At 36.5% G+C, this 22,459-nt stretch overlaps 1 protein-coding gene across 3 annotated transcripts; it reads left to right on the forward strand.

Moving 5' to 3' along the window:
- The first annotated feature begins 567 nt into the window (after positions 1 to 567).
- LOC113716228 (protein PHYLLO, chloroplastic-like) lies at positions 568 to 20,805 on the forward strand. 3 transcript variants are annotated; one of them, XM_072070742.1, is made up of 28 exons: positions 568 to 896; positions 1,333 to 1,524; positions 3,969 to 4,189; positions 5,066 to 5,183; positions 5,283 to 5,399; positions 5,861 to 5,962; positions 6,372 to 6,448; positions 6,704 to 6,752; positions 7,372 to 7,482; positions 7,552 to 7,746; positions 8,211 to 8,309; positions 9,368 to 9,934; positions 10,618 to 10,842; positions 11,620 to 11,919; positions 12,529 to 12,596; positions 13,092 to 13,250; positions 13,777 to 13,902; positions 13,994 to 14,125; positions 14,212 to 14,329; positions 15,743 to 15,898; positions 16,102 to 16,338; positions 16,456 to 16,623; positions 16,964 to 17,107; positions 17,577 to 18,038; positions 18,730 to 19,029; positions 19,113 to 19,270; positions 19,376 to 19,483; positions 20,130 to 20,805. In XM_072070742.1, exons 1-28 carry the CDS (start codon positions 702 to 704, stop codon positions 20,440 to 20,442), a joined length of 5,217 nt encoding a protein of 1,738 aa, XP_071926843.1. In that variant the 5' UTR covers positions 568 to 701; the 3' UTR covers positions 20,443 to 20,805. The 3 variants fall into 3 exon arrangements, with proteins under 3 accessions (XP_071926843.1, XP_071926844.1, XP_071926845.1); XM_072070743.1 differs by having other exon boundaries at positions 7,378 to 7,482; XM_072070744.1 differs by lacking the exons at positions 568 to 896; positions 1,333 to 1,524 and adding an exon at positions 3,735 to 3,871.
- Positions 20,806 to 22,459: the final 1,654 nt, after the last annotated feature.

Consider the following 22,459-nt stretch of genomic DNA (forward strand, 5'->3'; position numbering starts at 1 on the left):
TAGTACAAAAACTATAACGATGATGCTCATGAGAGTGATGGAGATGGTGAACTCTACCTTCCGTTTTCTTGTTCTTTTTTTTTTTTTTTTGGCGATACTATTGCTCATCATCAAAGAGTACTTACTAGTCAAGGAAAAAAACAGTAGAAAAAAATATACAGTAGGACCTAATTAATCAGAATATCAGGTTGGACGTGAACAATGAATAAGTCTATTGATCTAAAGAGTGAAGTAAAAGCTTCAGGGAATTCACGAAAGGAAAACGAGGTTTCTGTCCAAAACCATATTCAAGACATAATTGCCTGATGTAATGACACGCAGCAGCGATATTAGGCATATTCAAGACACCAATTTACATGTAATTATCAGACGTATAATTTGCAATCCATGTTTTGCAAAACTTGTCTATATTCACACAAATTTGAAACTAAACTTTTCTTGAGGCTTAAAATTTTCTTTCCGTCTCACAGTTTCTTTTATCGCAGGTCTATAAATATTTCTTCTTCACTGCCAAAGTTCCAATCTCAAGATATATATGCCTCACTGGTGTCTCCTGGGATGCATGCACATGTGCTTCTCTTGACCCTCAGCTCCGAACCAACGCCACCACTTCCTCCTCCGCAGTGATCCACCTATTTCCACCTCTTCTTCGAAGTATTAGAAGCAGCAGCTAATATTGTTAACGTCCTTCCCAACCACCCATGATGATGAACCACCAAATTTTACAACGTTCTCATAACTTCCCTTCCCTCCCCCTCTTTCCCCGTTCAGTGCCCCGCCACCTCAGAAATTTGATCCCTTTTCCCGGCTTAAGTTATGCTTCCAAACACTACAACAAATATCCTCTCCAGCGGCGGCTCTCTCTCCTGTGTGCCTCCCAAAATGCAAACTCAGAGGTTCTGCGTACATTCTGAATTTTACTAGGAAATATACTATCTAGTGGATCGGAGGAAGGTCTGAGTATAAAACATAGTAGCATATTTTGGAGGCGTTGATTTTTCTTTCATTTGTTGCATTGGAAATTAAACTATGAAATCATCTTCTTTTTCTTCGGTCTGTCTATCTTTTTCTTCCTGTCCTTGATCATGCCATTCAAGAGTCGTGATATAGGGCCAATGCTTAATTTTGAGATAAATTCTTTTGGGGGGTCGTGTCATATAGGGGGATCACAAGAACCGTGTCCGACTGAGTTGAACTGTCTAAGGAAAAGTTCATTGGAAACTGAAAATGGTTTAAATAAATCTTAATCTGTATGAACGTTTTCTTGTTTTCCTTTGAAGATTGCTCATATACCCATTGAAGGGTTTGGTACGATAATATCTTGATAAACAGGTTGTTATAGATTCAAGGAAAGAAGAAAGAGAAATGGAGCTTGAAGAGGCTGCAATTCTGATGTCCACATGCATTACTAGAACTTTGCCTGCTGCATTGACTCTTGAGGAAGGTTTGAACAGGATTGAGGAGGCTATTCAATTCTTGATGGCTAAGCCGCCTTCCTCTTCTAGTGGGATGTTCAGGTTCCAGGTACAGTGCAGTTGAATTAGCATGCAACTTTCAACCGATGAAATAAATTTAAAATTCTTGAAGATGCTTCGAATTGGCAGGGAAATTTTGACTTCAATACTTCATACTTTTTTTTTTTTTTTCTCATGTTAAAACAATAAAAATTCAGAGTTCTGTGGAAGCATAATATTCATCAACCTCTAAGCTTGGATAATTTCTCTGGCTAGCTTTATTCAAATAGTCTCCTGCAATATGACATCAAGCTTTAGATGCTACTGGGAAATGCTCTAGTTTCTACCAAATAGAATGTGTTAAAAGTGACGATGATCGATGCACGTAGTAGAGAGGTTGAATTCAGGATATTATACAGAGAATAATTTCCATTTCAAATTCATTGTTCGCTTTAATCTTTATGTTCAAACTTAATGAAAACATGTACATTGACCAGATTCTAGAACTAAATAAACTCTAGAAAACAATTTTTTGGTGGGATCCTTCTGTTTTTCAAATACTATAAAAATACTCTAAAAAGTAGTCTAATTTTTTTTTAATGTTTAAAAAATATCCCAAAATATATTTTTTAAAAACTCTACTACTCTTAAATATTCCAAAATATTTTTTAAAAATATCCTAAAATATATTTCGAAAATTCTGCTACAGTAAAATTTTTCAAAAATATCTCAAAAAACAGCTAATCCAAACGGAGCCTTTAAAGTTTACAACAATTTTTTGGTGCAATATAAGAGGATGCTTTGATTTTGCCTTTGAAAAATGTAGCAACTGCATGGTAAAGAAAATCAACATTCCATGCACTCCCCAACTTTCATATTTTTGATGAATAGAAAAAAGACTAGCATTTTTCTAATGTTTGTCCCAAGTTTTAGCGGATGTTAAATCAAATATTCTAATAAAAAAAAGTACTAAATAACCACAAAGCAACTGTCACAAATTCTGTAAGAGTAGCTATTTTCCTTTTTCTCTCTCTCTTTTTTTTTTTTAAAAAAACAATCAGCACTGCCCGTATAAATAAATAAAGAGAGCTAGTAATAAAATTTAATTTGAATACTCGTACGAGTTTAAAACCATTTCAGTCTTAAATGAAAAATCCCACGGTAATGGTAATGGACAGAACTAAGGAGAAGCTATCGCTTCTTTATTTATTTATTTATTTTTTTAATTTAAATTTTTTTACAAGATTCTTTTAAAAAATAGAACATGCCCCCACAATAATTTACAAAATTTTCACATCTCATTACTGTATGCGGTTTATATGATATTAATTTCCCTGGTTTCCATGCCTCATGGTCACATGCTTTATAAGTAATGTTGGAGATTGAGAAATTTTGCTACTGACAGCATTCTTCTTCAGGCTTTATCAATAATAACATGAGTTGTCCTTTTAATTTACTTTGTAAATTCAGCAGTGCTGCTAGAGCTGTCTGTTGAGGAAGCTCCCATCAATAATAGTTTCTACTATATATATATATATATATATATATACTCTCTCCGTCCCACTTTGATAGTCCTGTTTTCCTTTTTCATTCGTCCCAAATTGTAGTTCAGTTTCCAATTGAAGAATGTAGTTGTATTTTAATTTTCCTAAAATACTCTTATTCAACGTAAGTTGTTGTTACTATAAATCTACCCCATTTAATGAGAGTTGATTCTTTTTTTACCAGCAATTCAAATTCCCATAAAGTTATACTCTAATTAATGTGAGGATATTTTAGGAAAATAGCTACCTAAATTGATTATTTCAACGAAATTAACTACTTTTTCTTAAACTGTGTGAAAAAACAAACAGGACTATCAAAGTGAGACGGAGGGAGTATATATATATATATATATATATATATATATATTTATATGAACCCTATTCAATACCCAAAAAAAAAAAGAAAAAAATGTGAGTGGAAGACAGGCTTAAAATAAAATGGCAGAAATTTCGTTTTCATATGATGAAGTAAAAATAAAAGATATACATATTTCTTTTCCACATTTTCTTTAATTGCTGTAGTAAGGGCTTATATTCAGGTTGAACTCTAGCCTGACAATCAAATTTTAGTTGCAAAAAATTTCATCAAATTGTATGAAATATTAAATATCTCATAGAACACAAATTGAAGCTCTAATTTAGGTTAGGTCCAAGCTATTTACTAAAAACTGATGTCACTTATGTAAATTACAGAAAATAAAATTGAAGCTAAAATGACACACTAACTAATTACCAATCCTAAGAAAAATAGGAAAATGAAAAAGAAAATTCCCCTTGAAGAAAATATTGGAGTCAGCTCCATTAAGGTCCTCCCGCCTCACCCGCTTCCTGCATCGAGTGACACCACGCGCCGCCGCGCCGCAGCCATCTTTTGTAATTAGCTCTTTTGCAACCATCCGGAGAAACTAAAACGAAAACCCACCTCAAATTTTGTAACTCTTTTTTTTTTTTTTTTTTTTTTTAACTTAAGGTTGCTGTTCCTCCAAGTGCAAAGGCTTTGAACTGGTTTTGCAGCCAACCAGAGTCAGATGGGGTGTTTCCTCAATTTTATCTTTCAAAAGAGAAGGAGAATCCAACATATAAATCACTTGCTCTGGGACGAACTCGTGGGGTATTCGGAATAGGTTCAGCACTATCTTTTAATGCCCGGTACACGAATGGTTCCGAAAATGGCGATGCAACAAGTGAAGGGTAGCTTCTTTGCTGTGTGACTGAGTTTTTTTACGTTCCTTTTTCCCCCTGCATTTGTCTGTTGTCATTTCTTGCTATATTTATTTTTGAACGAAATTTTTTTCTGCTCTACTGGGTGAAGAAATGAGGTGGCTACTGTAATGGGGTGGGGGCAGAGAGAAGTTTTCTGTTAGTTATATATTTTTTGGGTTCTAAACTTTTCATTGTCTAGCTTACCTTTTTTGTGTCTATAGGACCAGCCATATAATAAATTAGTGCTGTGGCATTTTATCTTAACTCTAATCTTGGAATATCTATCTGTTAGTCATTGAGGTATGATTTATGAGGTATTTAAGAAACTTCAGTTGTAGAATCACTGACTATGTATGGACATTTCTTTAAGAAAATTTACAAAAATTTACCATGGTCTTTGCCTTGTGGTTTGGCGCTGGGGCAAATCAGTGGCAACAAGAGATTAAAAAAAAAAGGAAAGAAACTGCATTTCCAGCTCAGTTGTTTATTTTTTATTTTATACTCATAGTTTATTTGCATTAGTTGGATAAAATTGGGGGAGTACATATCCTATGCCTGAGTAAGATTAAAGGGTGTTTAGTCATTAATTACTGCATTTTAGAGAGTTAATGGACTATAATATTCGTTAAATGAATTTAAGTGGAACCACCAAAAATTGAAGGACTATCTGCTGTTGTCATTTGAGAGAAATTAACATGAAGAGTTGGCTCCAACTGAAAAATGATTTGGTATTTTAGCTGCAGTGCAGCCGCAAACTGGAATGTGCACAGAAACTGTTGCATGGGACTTTCTTCAATTTAAGATTCACCTTAACCCTCATGAATGTGTGGATTTGATAAAAGCTTTTCTTTCATATTCCTGCAGACATCTATCTGTTGAACTTACATTTCCAAGAGTATATGGCTTTCTGGATACTAATGTTGACAAGATATTGGCCTCCATTGAGCACGAGACTGGTTCATTCTACCTCTTCATCCCACAGGTATGCCAATGTCCTTCTTGCATGGGCCAATGTTTTTACTGTTGGTTGCATCGGATCGAGTGCTTTATTCTACAGTAATTGATGATAAAATTTCAACAGATTGAGTTGGATGAGTTTGAGGATACCTCTATCTTGGCTGCAACCCTTGCATGGAATGATTCCTCCTTATGTACATTTTATGAAGCCATTCAAACGTATGAATTATCTCTTTTCCAGGTAAAATACTCTTGTTATCTTTAAACTGCCAACTTTTTCTTTCTTGCTTTGGCTATTGGAAGTAAATTTTCTGCTTCAATCTTTGCTGAAGCAAATTAATGCAGTATGAAAGTACTGACAACTCTTTATCTGTTATTTCTTTCCTCTGAAAGCAGACACTATTTATTCCCCTTCTTTTCCTTAAGTGGAACTGAATGTTCTTACTGTGCTATTTGCACAAATTTTGGTATTTTTAATCAAAACTAACTAAATATTGATAATTTTAGTCCTATTCAATTAGTACAGAAATGGATTTTGACTTCAATTAAATACCAACAACCAATACCTGGCATTTTTTCTCATACCCCTTGATTCCTTCTTCTTTCTTCGTTGGCTCCTTCTTCCTCGTTCTTTTTCATCTATTTGGGTGAATATGAGCAGTTTTAACAAGACATATAAATATAGTTTTTCCCTTTTTTCAGGCGAGAATTAATTTTTTGTCAACCACACAAGAATGCAGCCGAAATTGCATCTCTTCCACTGTACAGAAGTTCAACATAATGGAGGATAAAAGTATCCAAATGGTAAGGAGTATTTTTGAACTTCCTTTTAAAAGCAAGCAATATGTCAAATTGCAACATGTCAATGATCAGCCCCACATGAGAGAGAGAGAGAGAGAGAGAGAGAGAGAGAGAGAGGAGGTTTGCATGTCACAGTCTGAACTGGTATTTGCTCTTTCTGAAGGTTATATTCTTTACTGAATATTCCTCTGAATGTACTCGTCCAAGGTAAGATACCTGGATGAAGGTTTACTACTTTTGGTTTCACTTATACTCAATCTTCTCCTGAAATACAATAAGTTTATATGGTAAGGGAGGGTGTTCACCTAAGTACTATTCCTTGTTGTTCATGAATACTCATGGAGAATTGCAATGAATTTGATTTGAGAAACCAAATATCTCAACGATGGTATCCTGTAATATGAATTTGTAGGTACGTCTAAATGCTGTTCGATTAAGAGGAAATTTTCTTCAGTCTGGCTCGGAGGAACTGGCTTCTGATTTATTCTGGTAACATTTTAATTTGACTCGTAAACCTCTCTATGTCAAAAAATGTTGGCAGAGTCTAGAGGTGTATATTTATTATTTAGGATGCCAAACATACGTGCAGTACACAAGAATACTTACTCATGTGTTTACTCTAATCATGTTAAACTTTCTAGTTTGATATGTGTGATTGTTTTTATTTGTCTATTGTATGCTTATAGTTTTCTTTACAAGCTGCAAGTGTAGACTTCTTATCAAAGATGCTCTGTGTTGTTCCAGTCAGTTCTCTGCGAGGTTCTCTCCTACACTGGCTGTTGCCAATAACATGGTAAGCCACTAGTCCTTATGAATTCATGTACAGGTTTCCTGTCTAGTTATGTACTAAATTTCCTTAGACAAGCATTACAAAATTTTTGTTGAGATCTGAACATTGTGCCACCCAGCTGGACAGAAAAATCTATCTAGTTTGCAGCATTATACTGCTTCCTCAAAGAAAGTGAACTGTTGACCTGTCTAACAAGTGAACTTCTAAAGAATGTACTAATAACTTATTTGGTGCAATATGTATCTTGATAATGATACATTTTGACAATGTTTTAGGAGAAAGAGATCATGCATTTGACTAATAACTGCAACCTTGATTGGAAAAATTGGAGTAGTGCTTTAACAGGCAAATGGATATGCAATTACTGAATTATTCTTACAACTTTTTGAGGTTCCATTTTAGCTCAAAGTCTACAAGATCAGTGAACTTCATCATTCAAGATGGAAAATCACATCACTTCTATTGTTGATATCATTCTTCCACTTGTTTGCTTCTAGACTTTCATTTTTGTTTGGCAGTGATGTACATAATGTATGTCTCTGCTAATTCTCATGATGTATACGTCTTGATATTACACAACACAAACTTGCTTAAAGTAGTTGACTCCACTGTCTTTTCCCAGTATCAGATTGATCGTTTTAATCTTACAAGCTACTACGAAAATGATTGCCCCAACATTAATACCTTATGGGCTTCACTTATTATTGAAGAATGTGTTCGACTTGGTGTAACGGTAAGCCTGTCCATCCAGATTTGACTTCCTTTCATCGGTTTACATATTTCTGATGTATATCTTGGCCAGTATTTTTGCATAGCTCCGGGATCGCGATCATCTCCACTTACACTTGCTGCTTCTGCTCATCCACTTACTACTTGTGTCGTGTGCATAGACGAGCGCTCACTTGCCTTTAATGCTCTTGGTTATGCTAGAGGTTCTCATAGACCAGCAGTAGTTATAACAACATCAGGCACGGCTGTTTCAAATCTTCTCTCTGCTGTAAGTTCAATTGTTCCATCTTCATGCTTGTATTTACATATTATTCTAAATGGATACAATACCAATGATCTCCTTTGGAACAAGCCTAATCAAAATGCAGTCTTCAACTTTGCACAAAGTTAGCTAGAATTCTTGTCCCCTCTTGTTGTAATTGAACCCATCAAAATTTGTATCCACTCGAATTCTGGAACATGTTTTGTTTTAAGATACCAACACTACAATCTTCTTTGTGGGTAGCATTTGGAGCTTATGTTCTATAAATTTTCCATTTTTAAGTCTTCCTTTCTCATGTGAATCTAAAACATTCTTGGCAGACAGTATTTAGTACTTCTGTTTTTTAACTTTCCCCTTCTTAACCATTGTTTCTCTTTGAATCCGTCTTTTTCAAGTAAGGTTGAGCTTCATCTGACAGAATTATTAACTGTGAAAATAGATTATAGCATCAACTTAGTTATAACATACAGGTGGTGGAGGCCAGTGAAGATTTTGTACCACTTATATTACTCACTGCTGACCGTCCCCCAGAGCTACTAGATGCTGGAGCGAACCAAGCAATTAACCAGGTACTTGGCAGTGATTCTGTAAATGACCTAAAAAGTTTAAATTTGTAGTCAGTTAACTTTTCAAGAACTCTCACGTAAAATCAGAGTTGGTAAATCTTTTCTTTAAACCACATGCATTTTGGTTCATATTCTGGTAATTGCTTCGGTTTATGAACTATTGAGTTTGCAGAATATGTGAAGCCTCCTGATGAGGACAGGAAAAGTGTTTGTCCCATACCTCTCTTATATGCGCCAATGTGGTGCTTGTTTAATGGATTAAAGGACTTCTGTAAAGCCAACTTTCGCTTAGGCTCCCAAAAAGCTGCCTATGCTAATATTCAGACTTATGTAGTTACGACTGCCTAATAATGTGCTTCAAAGTACTAGTCTGGAATCATGGATGACACCTTTGGCTGTGAAGCAAAAACTGAATCTGATATGGATGATAGCCTTAGACCTCTTTATATATATTTAAGTAGCTGCAATTTTGAGCCCAGATTTTTTCTGAGAATCATTGTAAACAGTCACTCCTAAAGCACATACTTTACAAAAAATAAATCTTTTTGAAGTTATCTTCATTTCTTTGAAGAGTTGCCATCACCTTTTCTCTTCAAGTGTGTTTGAGTAGCCGTAGATGGATTGTACAATATCACAGTATTAGTTGACCTGAATGCATGTTCGACATCTTACAAGATGATGTTGGATTAAGCCTAGTAATGATTCTCATCAATTTATGTAGACAGCAAGCATGGAGAATGAGCAAAAGATTTAGTAATGATTGTAATCAAAGAATTAAGCCCAGTAATGATTGTCATCAAAAGATTTCTGTAGTTCACAAGACCAATTTCAACAGGTAAGGACATTGACTAGGTGACCATGAGGTCTCTGGTTTGACTCTTAAGCCTCCCCTTCCCCTTCTTCCCTGTACGGCTTAGAGTCTCCCTTGAACCAAAAGATTTCTGTAGATACACCACCCTGACTTCTTTATTGGTATTATTGTTTTCTCAAGAAGCATTCTCAGTAACTTGCTTAGTCTCTTATATTTGGTTCTAAGGTTAACACATTGTTTTGTCTGGCAGGTCAATCATTTTGGACAGTTCACGAAGCATTTTTTTGGTCTTCCAGTGCCCACTGATGATATCTCTTCTAGAATGGTCCTCACTACACTTGACTCTGCTGTTTACATGGCTACCACTTCACCCTATGGTCCTGTCCATATCAATTGTCCTTTCAGAGAACCATTAGGGAACATTCAGACGACATGGGAGAGTAGAGGTTTAAAGGGATTAGAAAATTGGATGTCAACTTCAGAACCATTTACAACCTATTCCCAGGTTCAGCATTCTGTTTCATCTAATCAGTGTCATGGACTTATGGCTGAATTGGTCAAGCTAATTCAAGGAGCGAAGCAAGGGCTTTTAGTGCTTGGTGCTCTTCATACAGAGGATGACATATGGGCAGCTCTTCTCCTTGCTAAACACCTGAATTGGCCAGTTGTTGCTGGCATCTTGTCAGGGTTACGCTTAAGAAAATATATGGCTTCCTTTTCAGAAATTGAAGAAAACATTATATTCCTAGATCACCTAGATCAAATGCTTCTCTCAGGTGCAGTCAATGACTGGATGCAAGCTGATGTGATAATTCAGGTATTTTCTTGAGCTTTGCTGTTTATTGATGGATGTCGTACCAATTATGGTGCTGGTTAGGGAAATCGAAAAGGATGCTTAACTTCATTCTTCCATTCTTTTAGCTCCAGAAATCTATGAATGAACAAATCAAAAGGCAGATAAGAAAATATTTTCAGGATTTTTAAACATGTGTCGTTTCTGACATACAAGTTGATTCTTTGCAAGATCTGATGATGGAGTTAAATTCTTGAACAAGGAGGTTAAAAATGAACAAGAAGCATTGATGAATTGCTCTTTTAGCTGTTGCCAATTGTCCAATTGTTTCATGCTCTTAGTCAATGGAGTTTTCACTATTGAATGAACCTATCTTATTACTTTAAGAATAAGGTCTTCATGAAATTTATTAGGTGAAAAAAGGAAGATTGTGGAATGCACAGAACATATGGAAACAACTATAAAAATTGAAAATCACGGTCTTGTGGCACTGGAGTTTTCTCCTTTGAGCTTCATGTGGTGGCACCAAAACAATCTAATAATTAGAAAGTTAAATGTCTAAATATTCAACATTTATTAGTAATAAATGATCAAATCATCTATTTGGTAAAGATCAAGTTAGTTAGTGAATATAATCTTTACTACTGCTAATTATCTAGAGTGACTTTATCATGTGTCTCTGTTTTCCTGTACTTGCATTGTGACAGATTGGTGGTCGGTTAGTTAGCAAACGCATTTCAAAGATGCTTGAAGGTTGCTTTCCTTGCTCCTATATAATGGTTGACAAGCATCCAAAACGTCATGATCCTTCTCACATTGTAACGCACAGGATCCAGAGTACCATCATGGAGTTCACTGTTTGTGTAACAAAAGCTTGTATTCCACATGATAACACCAGATGGAAAGCATTTCTACGAGTTCTCAACTCAATGGTATGTGACCAGTTTCCAAGTGACATTCATTAGTTATCTCATACAGGAAAACAGTTAAGGTTGTAAAAGGTTGTGGTAGGGAGGAGTTTTAGTAATGCAGAAGCTATTTTACTAGTTAAATAGTCAACGTGGCAATAAATTTTCATTAATTACGTTTGAACAAGTTACTACTTCACTCAAGGTGAAAACAATCATCTACCAGAAATTTATTATGGCTTCAGAATGTTGCATCATGAATTCCCTTCCGCAATTCGAGCTAGAAAAAATTGATCGGGTTCTGGTGTCAAATAGTGTAAAATATCATGGGGAAGAAGTCATTTCTTTTAGTTTTTTAGCTTAAGTGTAGACCACTGATGCTCTTGCACCAACATGTATGAATTGGAGAAGGTGTATAGAACAACTGCCTTTTGGAGTCAAAAGCAGGTAAAGCACTTCATTTTGCAGAAATGAAGTGGTTTCAGTGTGCTTAACATGACTAATTAAGGCCAATGTGACATGCAATGGGTTTCTTCTGCCTCCTTGCAGTCTAGTAATTGCCTCCTTGTCAGTGTCCTTCTCCACTTCGTCTGCTGATGTGTAAGCCCTAGAGAAATGACTAGTATTCGGAGTGCTATTTATGCATTATTAATGCCTAGTTTCTGCTAAGAGCAGATTAAGATACCAGGGATAACTTTGTTTGCTAATCCTACCTCCAGTGCATTACTAGACTGCAGATTCTCAAATAGTTATTTAGTCTTTCTATGAAATGATGTTGGCTTTTTTCTCCCTCTTTTTCAGGCTGCCCGAGAAATCTCGTCTCTGATTGATTTAGAACAGTCTTTGACTGAACCTTATATTGCACATGTAGCATTGGAAAATCTTCGATGTAACTCTGCTATATTTATCGGAAACAGCATGGCAATACGCGATGCAGACATGTATGGGTATAACTGGGCAAAATGTACCCATGAAACTTCAGAGATGCTGAGCTCAGGATTCCAATGTCACCGTATTCAGGTTGCTGGGAATAGAGGAACTGGTGGCATAGACGGGCTGCTTAGCACGGCTGTTGGATTTGGTGTTGGCTGCAACAAACATGTAAGTAGCTTGGCATTGATTTGCATATCCTTTCCGAGGTTTCACTTTCTAATATCTGATTCTTCTTTTTTCCCCTAGCCGCTGCTTGATAAGTGTACAATAAATCTACTTTGGTTATTGTAATCTTTGCAAAGTTCTATCTCCATCGACTTTTTCTTTTGTTGTTTTCAGTCAAATTTCCAATTGGGAACAAACCTGAATTCTTTATTTTTTAGGTTTATTTTTGAGTTTCATATAACTTGAGTGTGGGATGCACCAGTAAAAATTTAACAGCAGTTCAGTGCCATTTTGAAAGTGTGAACAGTAGCCTGTATGGAGCTGATGAGATGACAAGTCCAAAGCACTTTTTTTTTCTTGAAAAGCATTTAAACAAGTAAATAAAAGAAAATAACTGCTGAAATTTTGTTAAAGGGCTTTTTGTTGAAGTAGATACCCTGCTTCTTGTGCAATATAAAAGAAAACAAAAAGAGAAGCAAAAAATTGAAGAATGAGTTTTTTGTATCTTAATGTTTAGTAAATTGATGAGCCTTCATTACATTCCCAGCAAGAATAAATGGACAAATAAGCAAAGATCATTTTTTGTTAAGTGATTAATTTTATTCTTTTCAGGTTCTTTGTCTAATTGGAGATGTTTCTTTTCTGTATGACACAAATGGACTGTCACTACTGAGACAAGGGTAATTAGATATTCCTCCCCCTTTTCCCTCTCCTCTCATGGCATTCACTATAACATTTTGCCTCTGATGCCCAACTATTACATCTAATTTGACATGCTTATCTAGTCATGCATATGAGAAGCATTCTTTGTCAAAGAAACAACCTCTCCTTTCTTGGACAGATCCCATTCAAGATAGCTTCCTGTTCCTATCCTTTACCATACTCAAGCATGGTTTGAACTACTTCTTTGGTTTCCCCTCATTATGTGGGTATACACTATGTTAAGCTTAAAATTTTTTCCGCCAAGCCAGGCAAAATCATCTTGTACCATATATTCCCCCTTAATTGCTGGTTACCCTGTAACTGTCTTTCTAGAACATCTATGGTTTCATGACATTTTGCATTTACCTCTCTTCATTTCCCTCCCTTTGCTAAACCTAAAGTAGCCCATTTATTGTATTCCACCTCAATGTTACTCAGTATGCTGAAATGTTATTGATCTTGTTTGTTTGAAGGGTATTGCGGAAGCCAATGATTGTAATTGTAATAAACAATCAGGGTGGTGCAATTTTCAGTCTCCTGCCATATGCAAAGCTGACAGATCACAAAATTCTAGATCAATTTTTCTACACATCTCATGATGTTGCTATTGGGGATCTATGCATGGCACATGGGTAGTATTTCTATGCCTTTTATACTGTCATGTGTGGAATGACTACACTCCCTTCCTCTGTGTGCTTTCCAGACTACAGGGGCGTGCCTTCTCTTAATATGAGAAATGTGATTAACTAATTTGGGCGAGTTGCGCAATAATCCGCGCTCTAATTCCCTTTCTTGTACTTCATTCTGAAAGCCCCTTTCCTTCTGCTAAAAGGGCTTTTGAGATGCTGCATCGTTGCTTCTGCAATAAAGGGGGAAGTACTGTTTGTTTAACAGAATTTATGTTACTTCTAGCAATAGAAGGCAATCTAACTGGATGTAGCTTTTTTAGATAGGCTTTTCCAGGAATTGGCGAAACCCGTACTAGAGTTTTCTCTTTACAGAAAGTCCTAATAACCATGTGTCAGTTATCTGACAGCATTAGTCTCTCAGATAAACCACTTGTTAAAAATGAAAGATAAAGGATTAAATATTTTCCTCCTATTCTTGTATGATTCACATATTCTTGAATTTTGGTAAAGAAAAGCTCCATTTATGCAGCATGAAGCATGCACAAGTTCAGACAAAGAAGGAATTGGGTGAAGCTTTATTAACAGCCCAGCAAGAAAACTGTGACCACGTCATAGAAGTAAAGAGCTGCATTGATAACACAGCGACCTTTCACAGGTATCATGGTCAATACTAGTTTGGATTACACATCGCCTATGAATGTAACTAATTTGAATGCTCCGCTTACACATTACATTCCTCTTCTCAGTCATTTGGGGGCATCCATTTCTCAGGCCATTGATCATTCTTTAGGTGTGCTTTCAAAGCTTTCACAATCAGAAACAACCTTACATGGAAGTTCAAGTATTAGAATCTCTAAAATGGAGTATTCTCTGTACAGGTAAGTCCTTTTATATGGATGAAATTTAAGGTTTTCCAAGACTACAACCTGAATCTGATGTGATTTTAAAAACTGTATTATGGCAGGATTCCATTAAGAGCTCCACCAACTTCATCTTCTGGCAATAATAACTCTTCCATATTCTACAGAGAAGGATTTGTCATAAGCTTGTGCCTTGAGGGTGGAGGTACTGGGTTTGGGGAGGTAAGGCTCATGCTATCTCTTCTTAGTTTACCATTTTAGAAGGGTATGCGGACATGAATATGTAACTCTGCTTTTGCATCAAGGAACCCACTAAACTTGAACTAAGATCATGGAACATGTTGAGCTAAAATTTCCAGATTACCGGGCATGATAGTTTGGGATTTCACTACTGTTTTGTGTTAGTAACTGGCAATTTGATTGCATATCTCAGAGAGCAACACATCTGGCCTCTAATTCCTGCTTTTCTCAATTGGCATATTCAGTATAATCTGTTCAACTCCTGCTAACTGTCCTGTAAGAGATGCGGGAAATTATGACTAGGTCTACATCTCAACAGCTTTAATATGCCTCTTCACGGCACTGATTGAATTGATCAAAGACTTGAATTAAAACTTGTCATGTGGCTAGTTTACAGCCTTTTTAAAATCCAAAGGAGTTGTTTCCTCAAGTGGCTGAAACCCTATAAACAAAAGGGAAAGAAAAAGGAAATAAAAGGGGAATTATACAATCACCATAAGAAGCTTCTGTCACTAAATTGAGTAACAACTTCACTATATGTAGTTTACCATTAAGCAGCAGAAATTTACTAGTGATGAATAAGTGAGAAGGGGTCTCTGACAGGCTCCCACTCGATCACACCCATTGATTTACTTGATGTATGGTGGAAAACTTGAAAATGATATCAAAAGGTGTGCAACAAGTCATTTTAATTCTCATTGTTTAAGTTGAAAAGCAAAGAAAAGAGGGTACAATATACAACTTAGGAGAAATTTCTTGTGGCCTGTTTAATATTTGCAACATATTTCCATATATTTAGAGTAAAATCTTGGAGCATTGTGCTATGCGGTCGTTGGTGTACAAGTTTAAATACTTGGTTCAACTACACCTGAAGGTGAGGCTGGAAAAAATATGAGTTGAAAACAAAGGTCTAACTGCCATTTGAGGAAAAAGCCTGTCTCCATGTTATAATGGGAAGTTGGCAAGAATGTCCTCCAAAGTTCTTATAATGCCTAAACAAAGTTCCATCCATAAGCCTGCCTCCACTTTTTTGCCCCTTAACTGGACATGAAACATGGGCATTTGAACAGAAGATTGACCTGTGATTGGTAAACTCTGCTACTCCTTGTGGAGTGGGGCGTTGCACATTATCCCTGAGGTAATAGGATATCAGATTTTGAAAAGAAATAGGGAAAATGAAAAAGTAAAGTGTTTTTGTCTACTATTAGATGCTACAAGAAATTTGTATTTCTGATCCACATTGCAATATTTACCTGTCAAAACTTTCTCATTTCTCTTCCATGTTTGTGCTTTCTGTCCTCTTGCTCCCATGTTCTCTTTATAGATTTTGATGTCTTGCCTTTAGCTATCAAAGAATTGAGCTTCTCCTGAGGTTTTGTTTAACTTTGTAAACAGGTGGCACCCCTTGAAATACACAGAGAAAACCTGCTGGAAGTTGAAGAGCAACTTCGCTTTCTTATTCATGTTATAGAAGGAAGAGAAAGTACTTATTTTCTTTCACTACTCAATGGGTCTATATCATCTTGGATATGGAATTGCTTGGGAATATCGGTAGGTTAATGGATCTATCATTATTTATTTGAAAATCTACTATATGCTTAGATAGTGTCATTTTGGGAGTTTGGAGGTCGGGAAGAAGGGAACAGCAATGGGGCATAAACTCTAATCACTCAACTTAGCCATCCTGCATCTATTACGTTGATCTTCTTGGTGATATCATCTTGAATGCTGTTATGTTTGCAATCCTTGTACAGCCAGATTCCCTATTTCCAAGTGTGAGATGCGGCTTGGAGATGGCTATACTCAATGCTATTGCAGCCAGCAAATCTTCCAGTTTAATAGACATATTCCATCCAAGGACAGGAGAATTACATACAAAGGGGACAGCTGTGAAGATATGTGGCCTCATTGATTCCATTGGAGGTCCCACAGATATGGCTTCTGCTGCATCTGCCCTTGTTGAAGAGGGTTTTGCTGCTATAAAAATAAAGGTGAATACTTTTAGTCCAAAATTTTGCCGGTCAATTTTTATTTTCTGAGATTGTTATAGGATACTATCAAATAGCTAGGTTTGGTAGAACAAACTTTATCAATTCTTCCACTTATAGGTGGCACGTAGGAGCAACCCCATCGAGGATGCCATGGTTATACAAGAGGTTAGAAGAAAAGTGGGGAATCATGTTGAAATCCGTGTTGATGCCAACAGAGGTTGGACATTTTCTGAAGCAGCAGAGTTTGCTAATTTGGTGAAAAACTGCAACCTACAGTATATTGAGGTATTACTCTGTGGAAATCATATTGAGATCTGATTATCTATTTTTGCTCCTAGATCTTTACTTTCAAGAAATGGATTATGATGAATTTTAAATTCGGTACCCTTCTGTTGTTTTTTTATTCTTTTATTTTCTTTACTGTTTTTTATGTTAGACTTTCTTCAATTTCATAAATTGCTCATTAAGACCTAGCTCTGCCAATTTTTCTATCCCTCTTTGTGCATGTCTTGCATTTGACTTTATTGAAGTTCTCCATTTTTTCTATGTGAAAGGTTTTCATGATATTTTATCTTGAATGTTTTTTAGTTGTAAGTTAACTGTCTTCTGCAATTTCTAATATCAGGAACCTGTTAAGGATGAAGATGATATTGTCAAATTTTGTGAAGAAACTAACTTACCTGTGGCTCTTGATGAGACCGTGAACAATACAAGAGCAAATCCCCTGGAGGTCATAAACAATTACACGCACTCTGGAATTGTTGCGGTGGTAAGTATCCATGCTTCCTTGATACTAACTTTCTCAGGGTTTAGTTATGTGATAAAAAATTTTACATCATGGATTCTTGTGCCAAACAAGAACGGTATTCTGTAGCTGTAATTGCTTAGCAAGGTTTGGTGGCCCATCAATGTTGCTTTGCTGGTGCATACAATTTTGTATTTTAATCTGATCAGTATAAGTATAAGAAATCTCTCCACTCTCATTCAAGGGAAGGTCTATACAACATTTTGTTTGTGCTTTGCTACTCCCTAGAACAGTTCTGCAAAATCTGCTTCTAGCATTCATTGGAGATTATCATAGGCATTATAAAATTTCGGGACAATAATGATGAGCAGAATTTGGCTCTTCCATTGATTTTTATTTCATATATTATGTTAACATGGTCAATTCTCTCATATTAGACAGAATTTTTTGCCTCAAGGGACCTAACTTTGGTTTGCTACAATTAACCTGTCAGGTTATTAAACCAAGCATGCTTGGGGGTTTTGAGAATGCAGCATTGGTTGCTCAATGGGCTCAGAAGCAAGGGAAGATGGCGATTGTTAGTGCTACATTTGAGAGTGGCTTGGGACTGTCTGCCTATACTCAGTTCTCAAGTTATCTCAATCTGCAAAATGCTGAAATACGTAGGTTGATGAAAAAGGAACGATCACTATGCTTAGCTCATGGTCTGGGGACCTACAAATGGCTTAAAGAAGATTTGAGTGTAAAGCCTGCAGAGGTCCATTTCAATTCAAACAATGGATTTGTAGGGGCCTCTGTTGTTGATACTGCTCAATTCCTGCAGAGGTTTCAAGTCAACCAAAATGTCATTGTTCGAACTTTTGATGAAGAACAAGTTCGTAACTACCAGCTACCTGTTGATTTTGAGGGTGTCTCCTATTCCATCAATGTGCTAGAGACGGGAAAAAGAGTTGGAGTAAGTGTAGAATCTTGTATATGTATTATATTTCGTAATTTTTGTCATGAGATACTAGTATGTAGATGACACGCACCTTTAAAAGCCAGTCATACACTAATAGGAATTGCAATGAAGGAAGAGATGCCATCAGGGGAGGGTTGATGCGGGAGGGAAGGTGGCTGATGGAGGAGCCTATGAACAGTACACTAATTGCTGATTAAAAAAACTATTCACATACAAATCATAATGTGTATACAGCCAATGGAAGGAGCCTTTGGGCAAAAACACAGAGTTTGAAATATAGCAAGAGCATGGACATCACGAGTCTGATAAACTTAAAATATTAATTATACATGGCATCTTCAATTTTTTACTAGAAAGAATTTTGCACTATTCATGAGTTTCATTGATCATCCATTTCTACCTGTTGTACTCTGAAATCCCCCATGCTAATCTTTCTCTGTTCCAGGAGAAGAGAGAAAACTTTATTGATATAAAGAGTACTGCCGCAAACTAGAAAACTATGAGAATCAATTACCCATTCCTCTGCACGTTGTCAATAAGATACTTGTCAAAATTAACGTACTTTGAACCAAATAGGAATGTGAATTTAGCGTTGAGGCGTACTATTATTCATCTATTACCTGGAGAGCCTAATTTTCACCGCAATATTGCAATCCTTTTTCCTTGTTCCTTTTCCAAACTGCAGGACTATGTATTCGTCTTTCTTCATGGCTTTCTTGGAAGGGGTGAAGATTGGATACCCATCATGAAAGCCTTCTCAAGATCAGTAAGATGCATAGCAATTGACCTTCCAGGTCATGCCAGATCTGACGTGAAATATCAGGCTGATAATGGTTCCATGAAGCGGCACAGTTTGTCAGTTGATGCTATTGCTGGAATGTTATGCAAGTTTATTACTAATGTGACCTCTGAAAAGGTTATTCTTGTTGGGTACTCAATGGGAGCAAGGATCGCCTTACACATGGCTTTAAAATATGATGATAAGGTATATAAGAAGATGTGCTACTGATCTGAATTAAATTCATTTTCGACATGAATCATTTTTTGAAATATGATCTGTCTTGGAAGATTGATGGAGCTGTTATAATCTCCGGAAGCCCTGGATTGACAGATCCTGGGGCAAGGAAGTTCCGTCGAGCAAAAGATGATTTCAGAGCCAGCTCCCTTGTTTCTCACGGCCTAGAGCACTTTTTAGGTGCCTGGTATGTTGAGGAGATATGGAATAGGTAATTGATCCTTCCTTTATAACCCTCTTTGGCTTGGACTTTATTTAATTATCCTTTAAACATTCCTAGAGCAGTCACCTTAGTAACAGATTACCAACCATGCAGCTTAAGGAGCCATCCACATTTCAGTGAAATAGTCACTGATCGCTTGCAGCATGATGATTTGCACACCCTTGCTAAAGTACTGTCTGATTCAAGTATTGGGAGACAACAGTAAGTCTGGATATTCTTCTCTTCATACATTTTAAGTCCCTTACATCTCCTTTTGCAGTTTGACTATGGCTTCAAAGATAATTATTGAATTAGGTAATCATTTCAAACTTTATGATGACCTCAGATGAAGGGCATAATACTAGTCCAATTACTTCAACAGATATTTCCTACTGACAACATACTAGTTAATTTGAGTTAAAACAAATTCTGTTTGTTCATCTTTAAGGAACCCAAGGTTCTGAGGTGTTTCTGGGGGCATAGTCCTTGTTTGGCAGAGTTTCTCTTTATATCAGCATATTATTCCCCATTCCCTGCTCTTTATGCTTATCCTTTTACCCTTATGTTGGGTAGGAAATCATGAGAAGAACTTAGAGGCCTAGCTCAATGCAACATGAAGGGAAAATAAGGTAGACCATAGACATAAAAAAAAAAAAAATTCCTTCATCAGAAATCATTTACCAACTTGGTAATGAGAACTAAGATCATAAACCTGGAGCTTTGCTTCTTTAATCAACAAATACTACCTTAGACTCTGCTATGATCAGTTGGCATGCGTCTCCTGTATATTTCTTCAATTTCATCCGGAGCCTAATTCTTGTGTCTCCTTCGGGTCAATTGCTATCTTATCCCTTGGTATTTATGATAGACCATTGTGGGAAGACCTGAAGCAGTGCAACCTACCACTTCTACTCATTGTTGGAGAGGATGATGCCAAGTTTAAACAAATTGCCAAAAGGATGCTCCATAAAATCAGCCATAGCACCAGGATGAAGGCTACTCCAGCAATAGTCGAAGTTCCAAAATCTGGCCACGCTGCACATCTTGAGAATCCTCTTCATGTAATATATTCTTTAAGGCAGTTCTTGAACAGAGTCAAAACCTTGAGTTCACTTCAAACGCAAAATGCAGTGGTAGATAGTCATCGTGACATTCCCCGTCAGGTTTCAAAGACAATGTAAAAACACGATAACTTGGTTCAATTCTTGGCTTCATCTTCCGAAACCCCATCTACACAAGTCTGTGGTCAATGTAGATCCTACAAGTCATGGAATGCAAGATTACTCTCTGCAGATGTTCAACGCTCTCAAATGTATGTAGTGAAATCCCCGGTGTAACATAATAATTGCTGCCCCATAGTCTGCTTCTGTTTCATTACCTGAAATACAATATTCAGCTCGCAGCCAGTCTTGCTCTCCTCAGAATTTCCCAATGATCCCTCTGTTTGTTTGCTTGGTACTCTTCAGTAATTATATCCCGAGGGAGACACCTAAAGACAGTATATTTGGTAATAATTTACCTGGAACGTACTCCATTCTGCTTTACTCTTACTTTTTGTTCTGCTCCTACACCTTCAAATACTTGCTGATAAAATCCCAAGGACTTCAGATCATTGAGTTCTTCTGCATAGAAAATGATGTCTGAATAGGCCATCTGCCTTGAAAAGTACCGAGTTGCATTTGAATACTGAATAAAGAAAAGCACAAAGATGAAGATTTATGGGTCCCTGTACAACCCCAGCTAGCTGATTCCTTGTGCAACCACCATTAACTCTTACTACCATTTCAATGGTGCTATTTCAATGAAACTCTTTGGTTTTTGCGTGAAAATTGTATCAAGTCGTTCTACTTCCATCTCTTGTTTCTTTCATCTTTTGCTGCCATCTTTTGTGCGAGTGAGATGAGGCACAAGTTTGAGGAGCTGTCAAACCTCATTAAAGGTCGACAGAGCAGAGCAAGAATTACATCATAATAGCTTCTATAGAACTTGAACTAGCTGCCCAACTGTGGCTGCATAATCCTATATAGCACGTCTAGCTCAAAAAGCTGAACAAATGTGAGTTAATTTGCTACTAATCCAAAGCCTAATTGTTGTCTAGTTTTGCTTAAAAATCTCCATCATCGAGACTTGTTTTTCTTTCCACAATGGTTGCGTGGAAGGACATGAACCTTATTTATGATTTGACATGATTTATGGGATTGGACCACTCTAATTAACATGGACATTACTTTATAATACACGCGCACTAACCCGTTGGAATTTTACTCCTCCTAACGTAATTATGTGATTATCTTGCCCATTCTTAACTCTAGATCCATTACAAACTTATAAAACCAGGAGTGTTTTGTACGAGACCTAAGCATAATAAAAGTGAAGTGGAGGCTACTAAACGCAATAGGAAAAGAAAAAAATCAAAGTAAAACTTGTGTTTGGTAAGAAAGAATATCCCAGATTTCACTGTCAGAAAGGCCACTTTTCAACATACAGCCACTTAATTAATGTCACAAATCCAGTTGGTAGATTAAACTCATAGTAGTATTAGCTGACTTTTGACTAATCTCTATATTATGGGGAAATAAAGAAGTCTTGAAACCATCATTTTGATTGGGCAAAGTTGTCGAATCTATTCAACGTTATTAATTAAATCCATCAGTTTGATTACGCAAAGTACATTCACAGTTTGTCCAATCTACACCTGGCCTCCTGTACGCAATTTTTATTAATCATCTATTAATTTCCCAAAAAAAAATGTAATCATCTAATTAGTCAACAAGATTGAATGGAGACTTTTAAGGGGTGTTTGTGTGTGTTTTTGGTTTGTCTTTTCTAATGTTGCATTGCGGATGTTATTAGGCTTATATTTGTTCTCAATTCTTTCGACTGTGGTTCTTTCTAGGCATGATCAATGTCACTCAACAGGATGATTGGTTCCTCTTGCCCAAAATCAGAACAAGGATGGCTGATTTCTTGATGTAAAATATATTAAAGAAAAGTTATACATGTATTTTTGGCATTTTTCATGCTCCCAAACCTCCTTGAGTCATACATGTATCCTCATCCTCTAACATGATGATAATTAACTAAAACCGCAGCTGATTAAGACGCCATGGAAACTTAATTGTAAGTGGGCATTCAAACTCTTATTTCACTTTTTGTTGCTTGAAGATCCATGCATGGTCAAATTCTATGTTTGCTTCT

The sequence above is a fragment of the Coffea arabica genome, chromosome 11c (assembly GCF_036785885.1).
Source record: "Coffea arabica cultivar ET-39 chromosome 11c, Coffea Arabica ET-39 HiFi, whole genome shotgun sequence".
Classification (NCBI taxonomy): domain Eukaryota; kingdom Viridiplantae; phylum Streptophyta; class Magnoliopsida; order Gentianales; family Rubiaceae; genus Coffea; species Coffea arabica.